The 18,426-nt window shown below is 39.9% G+C and overlaps 1 protein-coding gene across 1 annotated transcript in view; it reads right to left on the reverse strand.

The window, feature by feature from the left end:
* The window catches only part of NKAIN2 (sodium/potassium transporting ATPase interacting 2), a 1,459,012-nt gene that overhangs the window by 832,915 nt on the left and 607,671 nt on the right, over positions 1 to 18,426 (reverse strand). Inside the window, exon 3 of the mRNA XM_077289446.1 lies at positions 10,188 to 10,268. Coding sequence (XP_077145561.1) covers positions 10,188 to 10,268 — 81 coding nt within the window. The remainder of the gene's footprint in view (positions 1 to 10,187; positions 10,269 to 18,426) is intronic.

Consider the following 18,426-nt stretch of genomic DNA (forward strand, 5'->3'; position numbering starts at 1 on the left):
GCTGGTCATGCTTTATTCCTGCACTCATTAACCCATCATTATCCTGAATACACTGAGCGGTCTAATTCACATAGGACAAATACCTGGGCGAGATATACCTGCCCCCGACTACCAGACCGACATGATTCTTACAACACATATACACACAATCCACAAAAGATACACTGATGACAAGCTGAACAAGGTTTCACCTCAATAGCTGTTTCTTCTAGACTTCTTCTATGCCTGCTCTACAATTTACCAGAATCTATCTTACATTGCTTCATACATCACTAAATCCTGCATAAAAGAGCAGCACAAATCTACCCTGTATTTCCATGCTGCACACAGGCTCCCCTCAAACACATTAGTATCTCCTACCTACGAGGCAAAAAGTCTCACACTGCTGTCAAGATAGCTTGCCACCATCTATGACCGCAAAATTAGAGAGGAATTTTTTTACAGTATATTTGAGAATGGGTTATATTTCTGTCTCTCTTGAAGTTTCCCAAGAGGTAATAGGTCCTCTCCAGCTTCTAAATCACTAATGTCCATTTTTAAGCTTTAGTATAAATTTTTAACCTCCAAGCTAATATTCCTTGTCTCGATTTTGTATAATAGAAATAAAAAATTAAATAAGGCACAGACTAGTGCTTTGTGATTAAAATGTATTTTGCCTTTTACTTGTTTGCTCATACTCATGCTTGAACCACTGCACAACCAGCTCTACCCTCTCCTAGTGTATCCTCACCCATCCCCTGCAGACTGTGAGCTCTCGCTGGCAGGGTCCTCCCTCCTTCTGTACCAGTTAGTGCCTTGTTTTTTGCTCATGTTTATTGTATTTGTCTATATTTTTCCCCTTTTCACATGTTGAGCGTCATGGAACAAATGGCACTATAAAAATGTATAATAATAATATTGTACAGCTACCTCTACTTTCTTCAGTGTGTTCTTCAACTTTTAGTTGTAGGTTTTCTCATAATCACAGATGGGTTAAAATTAGTGTTGAGCATTCCGATACCGCAAGTATCGGGTATCGGCCGATATTTGCGGTATTGGAATTCCGATACCGAGTTCCGATATTTTTGTGATATCGGAAATCAGAATTGGAAGTTCCCAGTGTATGGTTCCCAGAGTCTGGAGGAGAGGAAACTCTCCTTCAGGCCCTGGGATCCATATTCATGTGTAAAATAAAGAATAAAAATAAAAAAAATAGGGATATACTCACCCTCTGACGCGCCCTGGTTGTAACCGCTGCAACCGGCAGCCTCCGTGCTTAAGAATGAGCGAGTGAAGGACCTGCGATGACGTCGCGGCTTGTGATTGGTCGTGTGAGCGGTCACATGAGCGGTCAAGCGACCAATCACAAGCCGCGACGTCATCGAAGGTCCTTAACTCGGCATTCTTAGGAACGGAGGCACCGCTAAGAGCAGGGGCCGCCGGAGGGGTGAGTATATCAATATTTTTTATTTTTATTCTTTATTTTATACATGAATATGGATCCCAGGGCCTGAAGGAGAGTTTCCTCTCCTTCAGACCCTGGGAACCATTCCTATATTTTGTGTCCCATAGATATGCATTGGTATCGGGTATCGGTATCGGCGAGATCCAATATTTTGCCAGTATCGGCCGATCCAATCCGATACCGATAGCTTTGCATATCGGAAGGTATCGTTCAACACTAGTTAAAATGCTTTTTAATTGAATAGTTAACTGCTTCTTGCCTAGGTTAAAGTCAGCTTCTGTAGTCAACTGGAGGTGAACAGTCTCCTAGACAAGGAGCGCATGCTTGAAAACTGTCACAAGGGTGTCAAGTCCCTCTGGAAGACCTGGAGTTAGACAGTCATGTGGGATAATGAATTGTAAGTCATCTTTAGAGATGGTGCAATTTGTGTCCATATTAACTGGATTTAGTTTCCTCTGGTTGAAGAGGTTAACAACCCTTTCTATGCTGATCAGAATCATACAGCTCTATTTTAGCTGATTCCGATTTGGTCATTACCTCTTTTTATAAAAACTGGTCAGACCTTCTTGTCCCTGCTGGTGAAAGATTTGTCTTCCTGTGTTGTGTGCTAAAGTGGTTGGAGTGGAGTTGTTATAGTAATGCTCTGTGATTTGCTGTAGTACATGTGTATTTATCTCCCTGTTCACGTTTAATTTATTCCTCTCCTTATCCTCCTCCCTATTGTTGGTTAGTGCTTTTGTATGATAGGGGTTTTCTGTTATCCTTGTTTTGTCATTTTGTCTTGCTTACCTAACATTTCTGTCTCATGCTTCATTGGGTGGGGTCGGGAAGAGATCAAGGTTTATATGCATTCGGGATTACCCATGGGGCAGGGATAGTTAGGGTCCCAGTTCCAGGAAACATTTGAGGGCCCCCTTCCTTACTGAAGATCGTCACAAGGTAACACAAATTCTTTGCTATAGAACTTGCAAAAGCTGCTCTGCAACCTGGTGGATCTGTCCAGCTTCAGCGCCCATGGACTTATGCTGATAGCAGCAATCTTCAGGAATGCACTGCACCCTGGCAAGCAGGAAACCTAAGGGTTGGTGAGTGGGCTCTTCTGAAGATAGATAATAAGAATAACCCTTTAAAGATTTTCATGAATATAATGGAACAAATATAACAGTCTTGAATCCATGGAAACTACTGCACTCGCAATGCAGTCTCTTTGTGATGAAAACAAGGAACTCTGATGCTGTGTAGTTACATTTCAGTTCATTAGCGATTGCTAATGATGATGGAAATGAAACCCTGCTGTTTGCTTTATCTGCAGGCATATAATTTTCAGTCCCTATGATAAATTATTTTTCAGTGCAAAATACTTTAAGAAGAAAAAAACATTTTATTTTATTTGGTGCAGCATGTAAAAAGTTAAATGTCCAAATTCTGTTTTAAAAATATCTGCTTAGCTCTAAGAAAATAAATCATGACTCTTTTTTATTTCTTGTGGTACAGGATCAAGGGCTTGTAAATGGATTTAGCTAATTATAAAAGATGCGTCGACCAGCACTGGCAGTGTGTTGTCAGGATGCTACTTATTTGGTATACAATGTTAATTACACTGTTAAATTAGCATATATAAGAAGTGTGCTTGACAATACTTAAACATGGCATGCTTCATCTCTAATATAGCTAATTGTGCTCATATTGTACATTGCAATGAGTTCACTGTATTATTTATTTCTATCTTTTCTTATATTTTTCTTTTTTACTGCTTGTTTTTCTCTCTTGTGGGATGCTTATTGTGACCCTGCTACTTTTTTATTTGACAGTATTTTTATTGCAGATCATTTTATTGATCAAAGCATGAATGTTAATTTTAATTTACAAACAACTTAATTAGCCAGGCATATAAAATTATTGCTCAAATCAAGTAAGCAGACAGAAAATCTGTTGTAGCTGTGACCACTGTATCCCTTCTGTAGCAAGAAGGTCCCTCGTATTCTACTGGTCAGTCACAGGTTGTTGTCCAGTACAGTCAGACTGGAGTGGCTAGGGTCCACCAGTAACATTTACTTTGGGGGCCCACTGTTGTAAATATTACATTACCTCCTTTCATTCACAAATTTACTTTACCTTCTATATATCTATAACTAGGTCATTTGTTGAATGAATGATGGAATGCTGCTTGTGGCTGTACGCAGTGAAGCAAGTGAATTGGGCTAACTACTGCTCATTTGGGGGATAAGTAGATTACTCTTGCGCAGGTGCCCATCGGGGAATTTACCTGTTCTCCTGTGGACCAGTCAGGTACGGACTGGGGCTGAAATTCTGCCCTGGCATTTGAAATCACACAGGCCCATGTTGTCCCCATTCCCATGAACCAGATGGGATATATATAATATTACCCTGGATGGAGGAAAGGAAGATTTTCTACAAGACCAATATTTCTAATGATACCTGTGGCCTGCTGGGGTAAGTGATGGTCAACAACTTTGTGCTCCACCACAACTTTTAACAGTATGGGTATCTTGAGAACATCGATTCTGTTAACAACGTAGCAGACAAGGCAGCCCACAACCAGACAGGCCCTTCTGGCATTTGCCAGAAATGCCAGATGGCCAGTCCGACCCTGCGGCCAGTCCGAGTCTGGTCCAGTAGAGCATGATTTTCTCATAGAAATATGTGTTGTCCAGATAGTTGGCCGTTACTCATGGATGGTATTCTCCGAATGGTAGAGGATATATTATTGCAAGTCCCACCTCACACTTAGTTTGTGTTGAGTCTAAATGACAATCAGTATGTATACATTGGCTGTAACAAAACATCCTTTAGCTTACCCCATGCCAAGAAAAAATGTCTTAGATTTGCAAAATCTGATATGTTTTAATAAGTCATATTCAGTCACATGAAAAAAAATGGCCAAAAAGTGCATCTTCTCACTAAAAGTAGATCTCAAGGTACAAACGTACTTCCAAGACTGCTTGAAAACAAAAAGTGCTATTATAAAATTAATGTAGCAGACATTAAAAAACAAATAACAAGATACAGTAGATAGATGATCAAATATATTTTTCCTTTTGGAAAAAAATAATACATCAAATGACTAATGTAACATTTTTCCATTCGTGTGATACTTGGACCCAACTTTAGTGGGCGATTATTAGTTAGAACGATTCTACATATCCATGAACAGGAATCATTCTAAATTCTCTTTAAGGCTATGTGCACACATTCAGGATTTCTTGCAGAAATTTCCTGAGCAAAACCGGACATTTTCTGCAAGAAATCCGCATGTGTTTTTTTGCGCGTTTTTGATGCGTTTTTTGCACGTTTTTTGCCCGTTTTTTTCCAGAGCTTCCCAATGCATTAAGAAGTATACAGAATACAAGAAATATACAGAAACCAAAATAATACCTAAAATATAATGCGTAAAGCCAAAGTGTACTCTTATTATTAGGTGCAACTTTGGATTGTAATCTGAAAAGACCTTTGCTTTATCACATATTATCTAGTAAGGCAAAATTGACCCAGGAGAAATTTTCTACAGTTTTATGTTGGAGTAACTTGGAATAATAATATAAATTAGTAACTTTTAAAGATATTACCTTTGAAGGTGTTTTCTCATCAGCTATAATTTATTATGTAATGGAGCTAAGCCAGGAAACAGTTGATTTTTATTGTAAACTACAACTTAGACAAAATAATATAGCAATGTATATAAATGGATGGCTCTCTGTTCTGGTACAAAGACCCCTATAATGATGTTCCCTTTATAATCTTGCTCACACAGTACAAACTCGGTGAAGCTTTTCCTGGTGAAAGCCAAAGAAAAATCACAAGGATAGGAAAATCTATAGGTAATGTTACATAATTTCTTCTCGCATGTAATCTTAAGTAAAATGCGCTCTTGGTTTTGAAGACTGCATAGCGATACTGCGTACCAGCACAGTGAATTATCTCAAATTCGCTCACTTACTTTTATTAGCCTTTCCAGAGCTGCAAGCGAGAATTATCTATGGTTAGATTAGGAGATTTATGTTCCTTCTGACCTTCCTGCTCTAGAAATGATTAGGTTATGTGACGAATAAAGAATTATAGATAATTCAATATGTTTTACATAATTAAGAAGCGTTACAGGAAAAAGAAGCACTAATACTATTCAAGTAGAATAGCCAACAGTACAAGATGGTATTTCTGGGCATAGTTTACTATAATTTTACAACAAAAGTTCCATCTTATTTAAGTCAGTACATGAGTTTTGGTATAAGGTCAAAATGGATGAAATGACAAATTCCATAACAGTGTAAAAAGTATACAAAAAAGTCACAATAAAATGTCAAGGGTAAAACATACAGAAAGTCCTTCTGGCAATTCTCAGTACAGGCAGTTCTTGGGTTGGCTATCTCACATTTGTTCAAAGTCTATAGAGCATAATTTATGTTGTTTTAAAGTCATACTAATAGGTTTGAATTTTGCCGATACAAAAGAGCGCTATAAACCTACCTCCTGCAGTGTCTTCGGAATAAAGCCATACTTTAAATCATTACATGCCTGAAGGGTATGTTTTATTCTCCATTTTAAACTAATTTAATGTAATATATTTTTCAACCTCGACATGTCATTTTATAACAAGAGGAAATACTTATGGTGTCATATTTATTCTCAGCAATGAATGCACAAACTGAAAACATGAATGTGAAATGTGAATAGCGGGCTAATAAGCAATATGCCAAAAATGACAGCTAATATAGCACAATGGCCTCAAAGGCTTCTTTTATCTTTTCTAAGTGAAAATCGAGCATTTCAAACAGAAATGCAATTCAGGCTAAACACCATAAGATGCATTAGAAACAAATTTGTCACATTAAATAAAGATATTAAAGCCTTACGTTTGCCTGTTTATACAGGCCATGACAATTTCAAGCCATAAATAACATCAAATTATACTATAAAAACCATATTGGCTTACTTGTATCAATGTCAATGAAGCTAATTATGGCCAGCATACTAACCATTATTTATTCAGTGCAATAAACAAATACATTTTTATATATTATTCTGTATATATCAGATTCAGCTCAAATTAAAGGGAATCTGTCAGCAGCTTATTACTATTTAGACTGAAGACAGCATGAGGTAGGGGTTAATCACAAATTTCCTCAGTGCTTCTCTTATCAAGCTCCAAGGTTTTGCTTCCTTATAATAATTGTTTTAGCACCAGGAGCTTATCATTGTTGTGACTAGTTGGTGTGCGAGCCCTGGTCTGATGCCCCCTCCTGTGATTAGCACCTTACTGTCTATGGACATTGCATATACAGAGCCTGGTGTGGGCGGGGCTAGCTTCCTCAGCTCTACTCATACAGAGCATGGTGTGGGCGGGGCTAGCTTCCTCAGCTCTGCTTCATGATAAATCTAAAAACTCTGATTATGTCAGAACCGCTGCATCCAGTAATCTTAATGATATATCATTGGATTCAGTTTCTCTTTGCCTACATCATGCTGCTCTCAGATGACTATGTGACTCAGATATGCACTAATGAAGGAGTACTTTTTTAAATATTATATATATATATATACACATAATTCGTACCATGATGGTTAGCAGGCACGGCTGTTACCAAATATACTGAAACTGACATTTTCGACTTAGGCAATAGTTTACTTAGTTCATTTTGTAAAGTAAAAATATAGTAGCATAAGTTATGTAAGAGCATATAAGATGAATATCAAGGAAAAAATTCACTTTGCAGTAGCAGTTATATATCTGGTTTCTGTTATGACAATAAGAGTTATTTTTTACTATATTATTCCAAAGTTATGCAGCATTCCCTAGGCTATTTTCATTCTCAGCAATAACAGTAACACTTAAAGGCTTACATTGATCAATTTCTGTATACAAAATAGTACAGCGGAAAAACAGTGGAAGGACATTTTTGTTAAATATGTGACGTTGGATAATAGACTCAAAACCTCAAAAACCAGTGTAAGCTATAAAGGCATATATAACAATAATATCTCAGCGTCAGTAAAGCCATCTATACTCATTCTCCTTGCAGATTGACCAACAGCAAATTGATTGCAACAAGATAGACAGTCATATGACATCAAACCTTACTCTGTACAGTTAACTCACACATGAGCCTCAAAATTATTCATAGATACTTGAATACAAAAAATAATTTGTCAGATCTTCTGACTGTCTACAAAGCTTCAACCACATTAATTAACAGTTTTAGACTCATTTTTCAATAATATCCACAAGGGGCCTTGCTTATTAGTAAATGGGTGGAGAAAGAAGCATGATCTAAAATGCAGTTTTGTGTGCCAGTTTGGCATAAATCTGATACCTAAAGTAAGCCATCTAGCCAATAGTGTAAACCAAATGCCAATAGAAATTAAACTACCCAGGTAAGTGGTAATCAATCATATATACAATTAAATAAATACAGGACGTCACATAAATTAGCATTAATATATGTATATTTAGAATGAAGGAAATACAAAATTCATGTAAAAAGTAATACATAGATAGATGGTTAAATATACCCCCTTATTCTAGTTTTTAATTGTATGTTTTATTGTTCTTTACCTAATAAATATTAAATATTTTTAAGGTTTAACTGGGTAGTTTAATTTCTGCTGGCATTTGGTTTATCCTAAACATCCTATATACTGGTTTTCACCTTGTGGTGTACTAGTAGATAGCGTAAACTGGACACTTTAAAGATGTGATTAATTTACCATTCAGAATAAGCCACATTGATAAATTTGGTACATTAGACAGCTTTAGTAAATCAGAGCCTATTATTTGACTCTATCATCAGATTTGCGCTACCTAATCTGATAACAGCGTAGTGTATGGGTAGAGACCCTGATTCCAGTAATGTGTCACTTACTCGTCGGCTTGCTGTAGTTTTGATAAAATCACTTTTATTTTCAGGAGATTATCATTAGAGTACTAGCAAACCTGCTGCCATGGAGTCTTCAATATTCATGAGTTCTATATACCCCCCATTGATTTTTGCCTATCCACCATGTACACAGAAAGCTGTTAGTCAGCAGTGTGGGTGGGGTTATACAGAGCCCAGCACTCAGAGAACTGGAAGATCTGTAGGAGATAAAACAGTGATTTTCTCAAAACCGCAGGAAGCAGCTCATTAAGTGACATTGATAGAATCATGTTTTCTGCCCCTACATCATGCTGCTCTCAGATGGCTATTTAGCCAACCTAAACAAAGTAAAGCCTTTGAATGCATTTGCTAAGGAACATTGTGTACAATATACATATTATAATGATGAACTCTTACAAATATTGTACACCAAAAGACAACAAATGAAATATAGATACCTAAGCATAATACATATAACAACATGCATAAAAAATCCCAGGGATATATGTATGGCACATCTACAGAAAAAAAAAAATCTACAAACTCTGTGTATACAGTAGAGAATATGTGGTTAACCAACATTGACACAGCTATGAAAGTGTAATGTGGGGAAAAACCCAGCAAAAAGCAGTGAGTATAGTAACAATCAGAGTATCCATTGAGCGGCCATTATTAGCCATCACCAGTATAATTTGCTTACTGAAATGTGTCCTACCATCGGTGCTCACACCAATCAGCAGCATTGGGAACTTTTATCCCAGTGAGAAACTGTTATCCCTATTACAAGATGGAATGGCAGGTTGGATGTTTTACTGCCACTTCATTCATTCTCTAAGGGTCTGCTTGAAAAAGTCAGGCAGGCAAATAGGGAATGCATAAGATGCAGGTACACATGGACACCACCGCTCCATTACTACAGGGATATAAAGTTCCCTCATTCTGTTGATCAACCTGGGTCAGAGCAGTTGGACCCCCATGATCAACAAGTTATCAGCTATCCATTAGGTAGATGATAGCTTATTTCCACTGGACAACCCTTTTGCTGTACACTTTGGTCGATGCTACACTCTCTACTTTTAGCTGGGTTTTGTGATGTTAGTCACTTCTCACGGCCAAGCCGTGAGTCAGAATGGTCAAGGAGTCCAAGGTCAGAAGCCAGGAGGGTACATCATAAACAGATGAAATAGACAAAAGCGAAGTCAGATAATGTTCCGAGGTCAGAATACCGGGAGGATAACGGATCAGAGTGGAAGGGTTTAAACAGGCAGATGGTCAGAACGAAGTCCAAGGTCAGGCAACAGATCAAGCATACAGAACTCAAGGCACAGGAGAACAAACCTCACAAGCTGAATATACTGTACGTCTAGCAGAGTTCTGGGAGACACAGCTCAGTTAAGTAGCATGGCAATTACCTAGAATAATGAACACTTGGAGACCGCCGACGCCTCACAGTCTCAGATTGGATAGTCACGCTGTCATTCAACACACTGACAGTTCAACATGTTCAGCTTGCATGGCCAAGCTGTTAGTCAAAGTACTGACAGCTTCAACACACCCCTATACCAGATTAGATGGCTGAGCTGTCAGTAACTGCATTCCAGACACACTGAGGGGTGGAACCGTGACAGGTTTGAGTTGACATTGCCCTTTTATCAAATACCTGTGTCAATGTATATTAAGCCAAAATTCACTACTATCCATATAGCTTCATGTTTCCGTGTGGCCTACATATATAATCCTATTTATTATAATAAAGTAAAAATGTAATATTTACTTTGGTATGTCATACCATGTTTGTGGAAGCTACTTATGCTTATTCAGAATTATTTCTCTAATAAGTGATAACAGGTGATAAGATCTATGAAACTTACCTTAGAAAGATCTCCAGCTTCCAAATAGAAACAAATAATAAATACATTCCAAGATACCCACAGCACGAGCCAAACAGCATACTGCAGAAGTGAAAGACAAGGCAGAAAAACACTGTTAACTTTTATAAACAAAAAATAAACTGTTTTTTTTTTGTTTTTTTGCAAAGTTCTCAACACTGAAAATGACGTAATATTCAAAACACAAACATGGTTAGTAATCATGATTGTTTTTAAATTTAGATGGTTTTATGTTATGGAAAAATTATAACAGAAACTGATTACTGTTTAAATCAAATTTTTATGGTTTTGGCCATGACTATGTATTGATGATAGGAATACACCATTGGCAATTGGGGTTGATCATAGGTTACCTACTCTTTTCTATGTACAATAACCTTAGCACAGATAGATATCCCTTTAAATTCACCTGATTTCAATATTTTAAAAAAGAAGCATTTAACTTTGAACATGCATATAATATGAAAATGTAACCTTTTAGGCTTCTCTCATATTGTGGATGAATTCTATTAAAATTAAAATATGGAAATAATAAAAAATGTTGTCAATGTCCTTGCTGCTCCGATACTTTTGACTGACAGGATTTGCTATGTGAGTATAACCAAGAATCTGAGAAAACATATAATGTAAGTAATGAACCCCACAGAGCCAACTCTCTGCAAAGACCTTGGAAGCTGTTCATTAACCCAAATGCTAAATTTGTATTTTATGAGCTGTAAAGTCACTTGAGAAGTTCTCATAATAAATGAATATTGCAAACATCTATTTGTACCATCCGGTCTTTGGTAATGATTGCAATGTGTTAGTTAATTATTGTATTATATAAAATGCCCCTGAAGTTGATGATTCTATATACATTATATCATTGTGTATTACCACTATTTTTCCATATTTAAATGAACGTTACAATTTGTTTTGTACTATCAATGATGGTTCTTGTCACCCACCAGACTATTGAAGGTATGTAGATCACCTCGTCATAATATGCTTATTTTTACATTTCTTTAACAGTTTTCTTTTACTTCCAGAAGTGAACTAGAGCCTGTAATCACTAGATCACTGATCAGCACCCCTCAATACTTTTGTATCACAGTGTATAATCTTGACAACAATATCCTATTAAGCCCTGGACTTATTAGAAGTACCAACATGGCTTTAAAAAGCACTTTATTGGGTCCCATGTACCATGACCATCCACCTGACTATTCCTTTTTTTTTAGGGGAACTCATTATCTTTCTAATTGTGGCTATGATGGGGTCACTATTCACCATGGCTTCTAAAGGTTAAGCTGCTGAGATCTTCTAAGTGATTTAGAGTACGCTCCATATACTTCCTGTGTAGAGGTAAAAAACATGAACATTAAGGGGTTAACTCACGACTAGTGTTGAGCACTCCGATACTGCAAGTATCGGGTATCGGCCGATATTTGCTGTATCGGAATTTCCGATACCGAGATCCGATACTTTTGTGGTATCGGGTATCGGGTATCGCAACAACATTAATGTAATAATGTGTAAAAGAGAGAATTAAAATAAAAAATATTGCTATACTCACCTCTCCGACGCAGCCTGGACCTCACCGAGGGAACCGGCAGCGTTGTTTGTTTAAATTTCGCGCTTTTACTTGGTTACGTGAAGTCCCGGCTTGTGATTGGTCAGGGCGGCCATGTTGCCGGGACGCGGACCAATCACAGCAAGCCGTGACGAAATTACGTCACGGCTTGCTGTGATTGGTCCGCGTCTCGGCAACATGGCCGCCATTAACCAATCACAAGCCGTGACGTCACTGGAGGCTGGACATGCACGTATTTTAAAAAGCGCGCGTGTCCAGCCTCCAGTGACGTCCCGGCTTATGATTGGTCATGGCGCCATGTTGCCGGGACGCGGACCAATCACAGCAAGCCGTGACGAAATTACGTCACAGCTTGCTGTGATTGGTCCGCGTCCCGGCAACATGGCCGCCATTAACCAATCACAAGCCGTGACGTCACGGGAGGCTGGACATGCGCGTATTTTAAAAAGCGCGCGTGTCCAGCCTCCAGTGACGTCCCGGCTTATGATTGGTCACGGCGCCATGTTGCCGGGACGCGGACCAATCACAGCAAGCCGTGACGAAATTACATCACGGCTTGCTGTGATTGGTCCGCGTCCCGGCAACATGGCCGCCATTAACCAATCACAAGCCGTGACGTCACGGGAGGCTGGACACGCGCGCTTTTTAAAATACGCGCATGTCCAGCCTCCCGTGACGTCACAGCTTGTGATTGGTTAATGGCGGCCATGTTGCCGGGACGCGGACCAATCACAGCAAGCCGTGACGTAATTTTGTCACGGCTTGCTGTGATTGGTCCGCGTCCCGGCAACATGGCCGCCCTGACCAATCACAAGCCGGGACTTCACGTAACCAAGTAAAAGCGCGAATTTTAAACAAACAACGCTGCCGCTTCCCGCGCTGAGGTTCAGGCTGCGTCGGACAGGTGAGTATAGCAATATTTTTTATTTTAATTCTTTATTTTACACATTTATATGGATCCCAGGGTCTGAAGGAGAGTTTCCTCTCCTTCAGACCCTGGGAACCATCAGGAATACCGTCCGATACTTGAGTCCCATTGACTTGTATTGGTATCGGGTATCGGTATCGGATTGGATCCGATACTTTGCCGGTATCGGCCGATACTTTCCGATACCGATACTTTCAAGTATCGGACGGTATTGCTCAACACTACTCACGACTGTGAAATTGGCTGCAATTGTGGAACACTTCTGTTCAGCTATTTTAGACACTGTGGCTTAAAAATATGAAAGTATGAAGTATCAAGTATTGCGTCTTTTTAGACATGGTAACCAGCCATTAAGCTTGTACCAATTAGAGAGAGGTTAGCCACTAAGCTGTCACTAAATCACAAAATAAATATTCTTCTTTTACAAGAGAAATTGTTTTCAAAATGTCAGCAGGTGTAACGTCCTTTGCAAGACCTTATTTTGCTTCTAAACTAATTCTGTTTTTCTTATTAGGAATAGTTCACTTCTTCTTTACATCTATTCTTATAAGGTATCTTCATTAGTAATCAAAGAGATGATACTACCCATAGAGGTTCTTATGCAAATGGTGCATCTCCTTGCAAAAATTGTACTGACCCCTGGCAAAAGTGCAATTAGTTTTATTCTTTGTAGTGAATATTAGGCATCGGAAGCTAGTGACAGTAGGAAATACTGATTTTACACAGTGTGTGATTATTTTGATAAGGTTAAACCAACTGTGTCATTATTTCTAATTTACAACTCAGGTTAAAAATACTGATCTTTATCCTATGATCAGAAAATCAATGAAGGTCTGTGTTCTAGCATAGAGTAAACGCTTTTTTTCAATTATAAGGCATTAATGCCTTACTCTACCTAAAGCCAGCAAACCTACACTTATCGCCAGTGATTTAAACATGTACGTTATGGGCAGGTTTTCAAACCACTTTCCCCCAAGTTTTACACTGAGAAGTCAAGGAAAATTAGATATTTAAGACATTAAAAAACATATTTTATAAATTCTGACTTTAATTGTAATCAGATTGAAAAAAAATGTATGGTTGATTTTTTTTCACTAAACATTCAAAAAAAATCTTGAAATGCTACAAGTTTCCTACTGGCCAATAAAGAAAACAAGCTTATATTTCCAGTTCCTGGTAGTTCATCTCTCATGTATATTAGAGAAATGTAAAAAATCACAGAGAAAAAAGCAGAGATGATTACCTGCTGAAGCCTCCAAACAAATGCACTAGCAGGGTGCAGCGGACCCGATAAATGATGGCAAAAACACAGGTGCAAAAAATACCGATGAAACAACCACTTTCAATCCAGTGTTGGCTGTTAGGCATTAGTGCACAAAAAGATAAGCGATAATAGTCTGTATGTGGCATTGTTCACACAGGCAATGCAGAGCATCTGGTTTACGGCCTATTACTAACGCACATACAGGCGGGGCCACCCAGGGCTACAAAATGCATGCTGTCTGAATAGAGGCCTACAGTTTACAGAGCCATCTTGGTCTGTGAGCTTTTACTCAATGTTTAGCTTTTGGACTGGCAAAATGTAGGGATACTTGACGCGGGTTGCCAGCTTACGTATTGAGGCCCCAATATAAACTAATACCTTACATACATTGATATGTTTTTTTGCACTTTATCTAGCAGGGTGAAGTCGGACCAAGATGGCTCTGTTTTTCACTTCTTTGGAGGATTTTTAGGTCCTCTTTTTGTTTCATTAGAGAACTGTATCAAAATAGGCAACTTCAATTAGAACAATCATTTATCAAGTGAAATTTAACAGAAAGCTATTGTTTTGGTGGCTAAATATAGACTATAATTGTCTGAAAAGTCTGTGAAAAACATTTTCTGAAATTTTTTTCCCAGAATGTTCTTAGAAAAAATCCATAAAACCGATACATAACCCAGTGTTAGAGATGAGCAAAGAAATTTGTGGGAACTTAAATTGTATTAGAATTTTACAAATATCCCCTTTCACTAAAATGCTATTTTTTTTGTAATTCGATTTCCACTTAATCGTTATGCCTAATTTATTGGGGTGCAGCCAGGAGGCCCCATTTGGTAACCCAAATAATTAAGGATAAAACTGTGTTTCAGTGAGAAATCACAAGGCCAGATGTCCACTTAAAAATCATTAGGCTTAAGATTGGGGCACAGTCAGGAGACCCAATTTGCTAATTCAAATAGTTTGTAATAAAACTGTGTTTCAGTGAGAAATCAGAAGGCCACATTTCCTCTTAAAAATCATTAGGTATACCAGTGTTGTTCAGGCACACTAGCTAAATAAATAAATAGGGTTAGTGACTAGTGTTGAGCATTCCGATACCGCAAGTATCGGGTATCGGCCGATATTTGCTGTATCGGAATTCCGATACCGAGATCCGATACTTTTGTGATATCGGGAATCGGTATCGGGATCGATATTAATGTGTAAAATAAAGAATAAAAATAAAAAATATTGATATACTCACCTCTCTGACGCAGCCTGGACCTTACCGATGTAACCGCCAGCCTCCGTTCATAAGAATGAGCGCTTGAAAGTCCTTAGATGATGTCGCAGCCTGTGATTGGTCGCGTTGCGGTCACGTGACCGCTCTGTGACCAATCACAGGCCGCAGCGTCATCTAAGGTCTTTCAAGCGCTTGAAAGTCCTTAGATGATGTTGCGGCCTGTGATTGGTCGCGTTGCGGTCACGTGACTGCTCCGCGACCAATCACAGGCCGCGACGTCATCTAAGGACTTTCAAGCGCTTGAAAGACCTTAGATGACATCACGGCTTGTGATTAGTCGCGTTGCGGTCACGTGACCGCTCCGCGACCAATCACAGGCCGCGACGTCATCTAAGGACTTTCAAGCACTCATTCTTATGAACGGAGGCTGGCGGTTACAACCAGGGCGCGTCAGAGGGGTGAGTATATTAATATTTTTTATTTTTATTCTTTATTTTACACATTAATATGGATCCCAGGGCCGGAAGGGGAGTTTCCTCTCCTTCAGACCCTGGGAACCATCAGGATACCTTCCGATACTTGGTGTTCCATTGACTTGTATTGGTATCGGGTATCGGTATCGGCGATATCTGATACTTTTCGGGTATCGGCCGATACTAACCGATACTTTCAAGTATCGGACGGTATCGCTCAACACTATTAGTGACAGGTGACTGACAGACGTGGGCCTAATTTTGTGAAACAGCAGATTACAAGAGAGGAAGGGTACAAACAACATGAGTGGGAAAAATTGAGGTTGTCGTGGACAGTGTAATAGGCTTTGTGTTCAACGTGTACGTGGGTTAAGTGTTAATGTTAATGAGAGCTCAACTGAACAAACAGCATCTCATCCTAACCAAAGACCACTGACAACATTTGTTACTTGATGGGCTACTCAACTCCCTTTCTTTGGCAGCTGCACAGCGGTATGCCTTGTAGATGAGGGCCAGAAAGTGCATGTGCACCAGTGGATGACAAGTGCTGCATCAAGTGGCCTCTCCTCCTTCCTAAACCTTAACATCACACACAGTGCAATACTCAGAGGTGGCACCCAAATCACCCTTGTTTCCCATCGCATCACAAATTTCCAAATGCACAGCTGACTGTGGGGAATCACAAAAGGGCCATTATGCAGATCTGTTCATACATTCTATTCTATAGGCATCAGAGTTCTGATACAAATATTCACAGAATCCAGAAGAGGAAAGAATCAGCACCAATGTCCAAATTTTTTTCATGTTGGATACGGGGCCAGACCAAGTAGGGTATGAGCAGAATCCACACCAGATATTAATCACCAGGGGTGGAGGTGATCCTGAAAATACTCAGATACCAGATACACTGTGGTGTCAGAGCAGGAAAAGGAGGAGGGTGACTCTCAAGGTGAGGAGTGTGAGAACAGAAAGGATGACAATGAGGTTGTAGATCCCACTTGCTGTGAACCCAGAGATATGCAGCTTAGTATCTCAGCAGAGGTGCTGGAGGAGGAAAAAGATGAGAAGGTTATATTGCTGCTTCCCAAAAAGACATGAAGTGATGCAACCATGACAAACACTGCATCCTCAGCCTCAACTCTAGCTGTAGCCAGCACTGTGTGCATTTTGCAGGGGCAGCAAGAGTTGTCTAGCCTGGGCCTTTATTGAGACCACAAAGGATGACTCAACTCACGTTTTCTACCACATTTGCAAAAAAAACACAGTAGAGGCAAAAATTCCAATAATTTGACAACTATGTGCATGAAGTTCCACATGTGCGATCAACAAGCATTAGAGAGGGAATCTCGCTACGGTAAAATGCCATCTAGTTGGCCTCGGCAATCACTTCGCATCCCATCAACCACATCTGCTGCTTTTTCCTCTGTCACCATGCTAAGTCTTCTCACATATGTCTCTGGCTGCAGAAACTCCACTTGTTTACCCCCTACAGTCAGGGTGAGAGAGATCCTGTCAGTTTGTTAGGGCTAGTGGAATGCACCAAATAATATAAAAGGAGATATGAGGTGCGTTCACAGCCCGGGGTCCACCATGCAGAGATGGAACCTGCTGCTGAGTAATGGCGGATTAACACTTGCTCACACGTGGGTTAGACCTCACCCAGTGTGAATGGAAGCAAACTCTGTTGCTTCACAGAGTCACTTAAATGAACTCTGTGCCCTGTTAATAGTGACAGGGTGCAGCTGGTGGATGCTGGTGGGATCCCTATAATTCACCCGCTTCTATGCTGGTGATTGGACTCGCTCTGACCCTCAGTGGCTTTTGAGCCCATGCCTGAGGACGCCCTGAGTCAGATGCTGAGTCCAAGTGGGAGTTCCCACCCTACACTGACCGTTTGTCTGCACTTATTAAAGATTTAGCATCGCTCTGGTGGACGCCACTTACCACCCTAACTAGGGCTAGGAAAGCGCACTGGTTGAGCACTGCGCCGCACTGGTTGAGCATCGCGCCATACTGGCGGTGGCTGCTAATTGATGCAGTAATTTGTGTCTAGTGCTGGATGGCACAATCTGGCGCTAGATAGCTCAATCACCCAATTACTTTTAACAACATTAGGGATGGGAATGATTAAGGAGCTTTCACCAGTTTCAGTCATACATCCACACAAACAATTTCAGTTCTATACTAGTGCATGGCTGAGTGGCCATGCGAGCCTTTTATAGATGTAGCCTTCCGGGACCTTCCTAGTGTACCAATCAGAGCCACTACAGGACCTGAGCATGTGACCTCCGTCCTCCAATGAGAGGTTGTCTAACGGGCATGCTTAGTAGATGAAAAGCAGGACTTAGTCCCTGCAATGTCTGCTCGCCGCTGGTTACAAGGCTGAAACTGGGGCAGCAGCCGTAATCAGCCGCACAGTATCAGCTTGAGCCAGACGCTGGGACCACAGACTCCACTGCGGCTGGGGAAGAATGGGAGACTGCAGAGGACATGGTTTGAGATTCCCCCTGGGGCAGTTTGTTCTTTTGCATAGACTTAGCCAATGCATTACGGACGTGATGCAAATCACACTTGTGGAGTGGGCACAGATGAAGAACCTCTGCACCCTTCTGGACAGCTTTGAAATGGCTACTAAGATAGTGCTGGCGATGCAGTAATCAGCATCACTATTACAGTTATCTACATGCTGGAGCACACTTTGAATAGTCTGCTTGAGGATGTGATGGTCCCAGAGGAAGAGGTGGAAGCAGGGGAGGATGTG

The sequence above is a fragment of the Ranitomeya variabilis genome, chromosome 2 (assembly GCF_051348905.1).
Source record: "Ranitomeya variabilis isolate aRanVar5 chromosome 2, aRanVar5.hap1, whole genome shotgun sequence".
In the NCBI taxonomy this organism is placed as follows: domain Eukaryota; kingdom Metazoa; phylum Chordata; class Amphibia; order Anura; family Dendrobatidae; genus Ranitomeya; species Ranitomeya variabilis.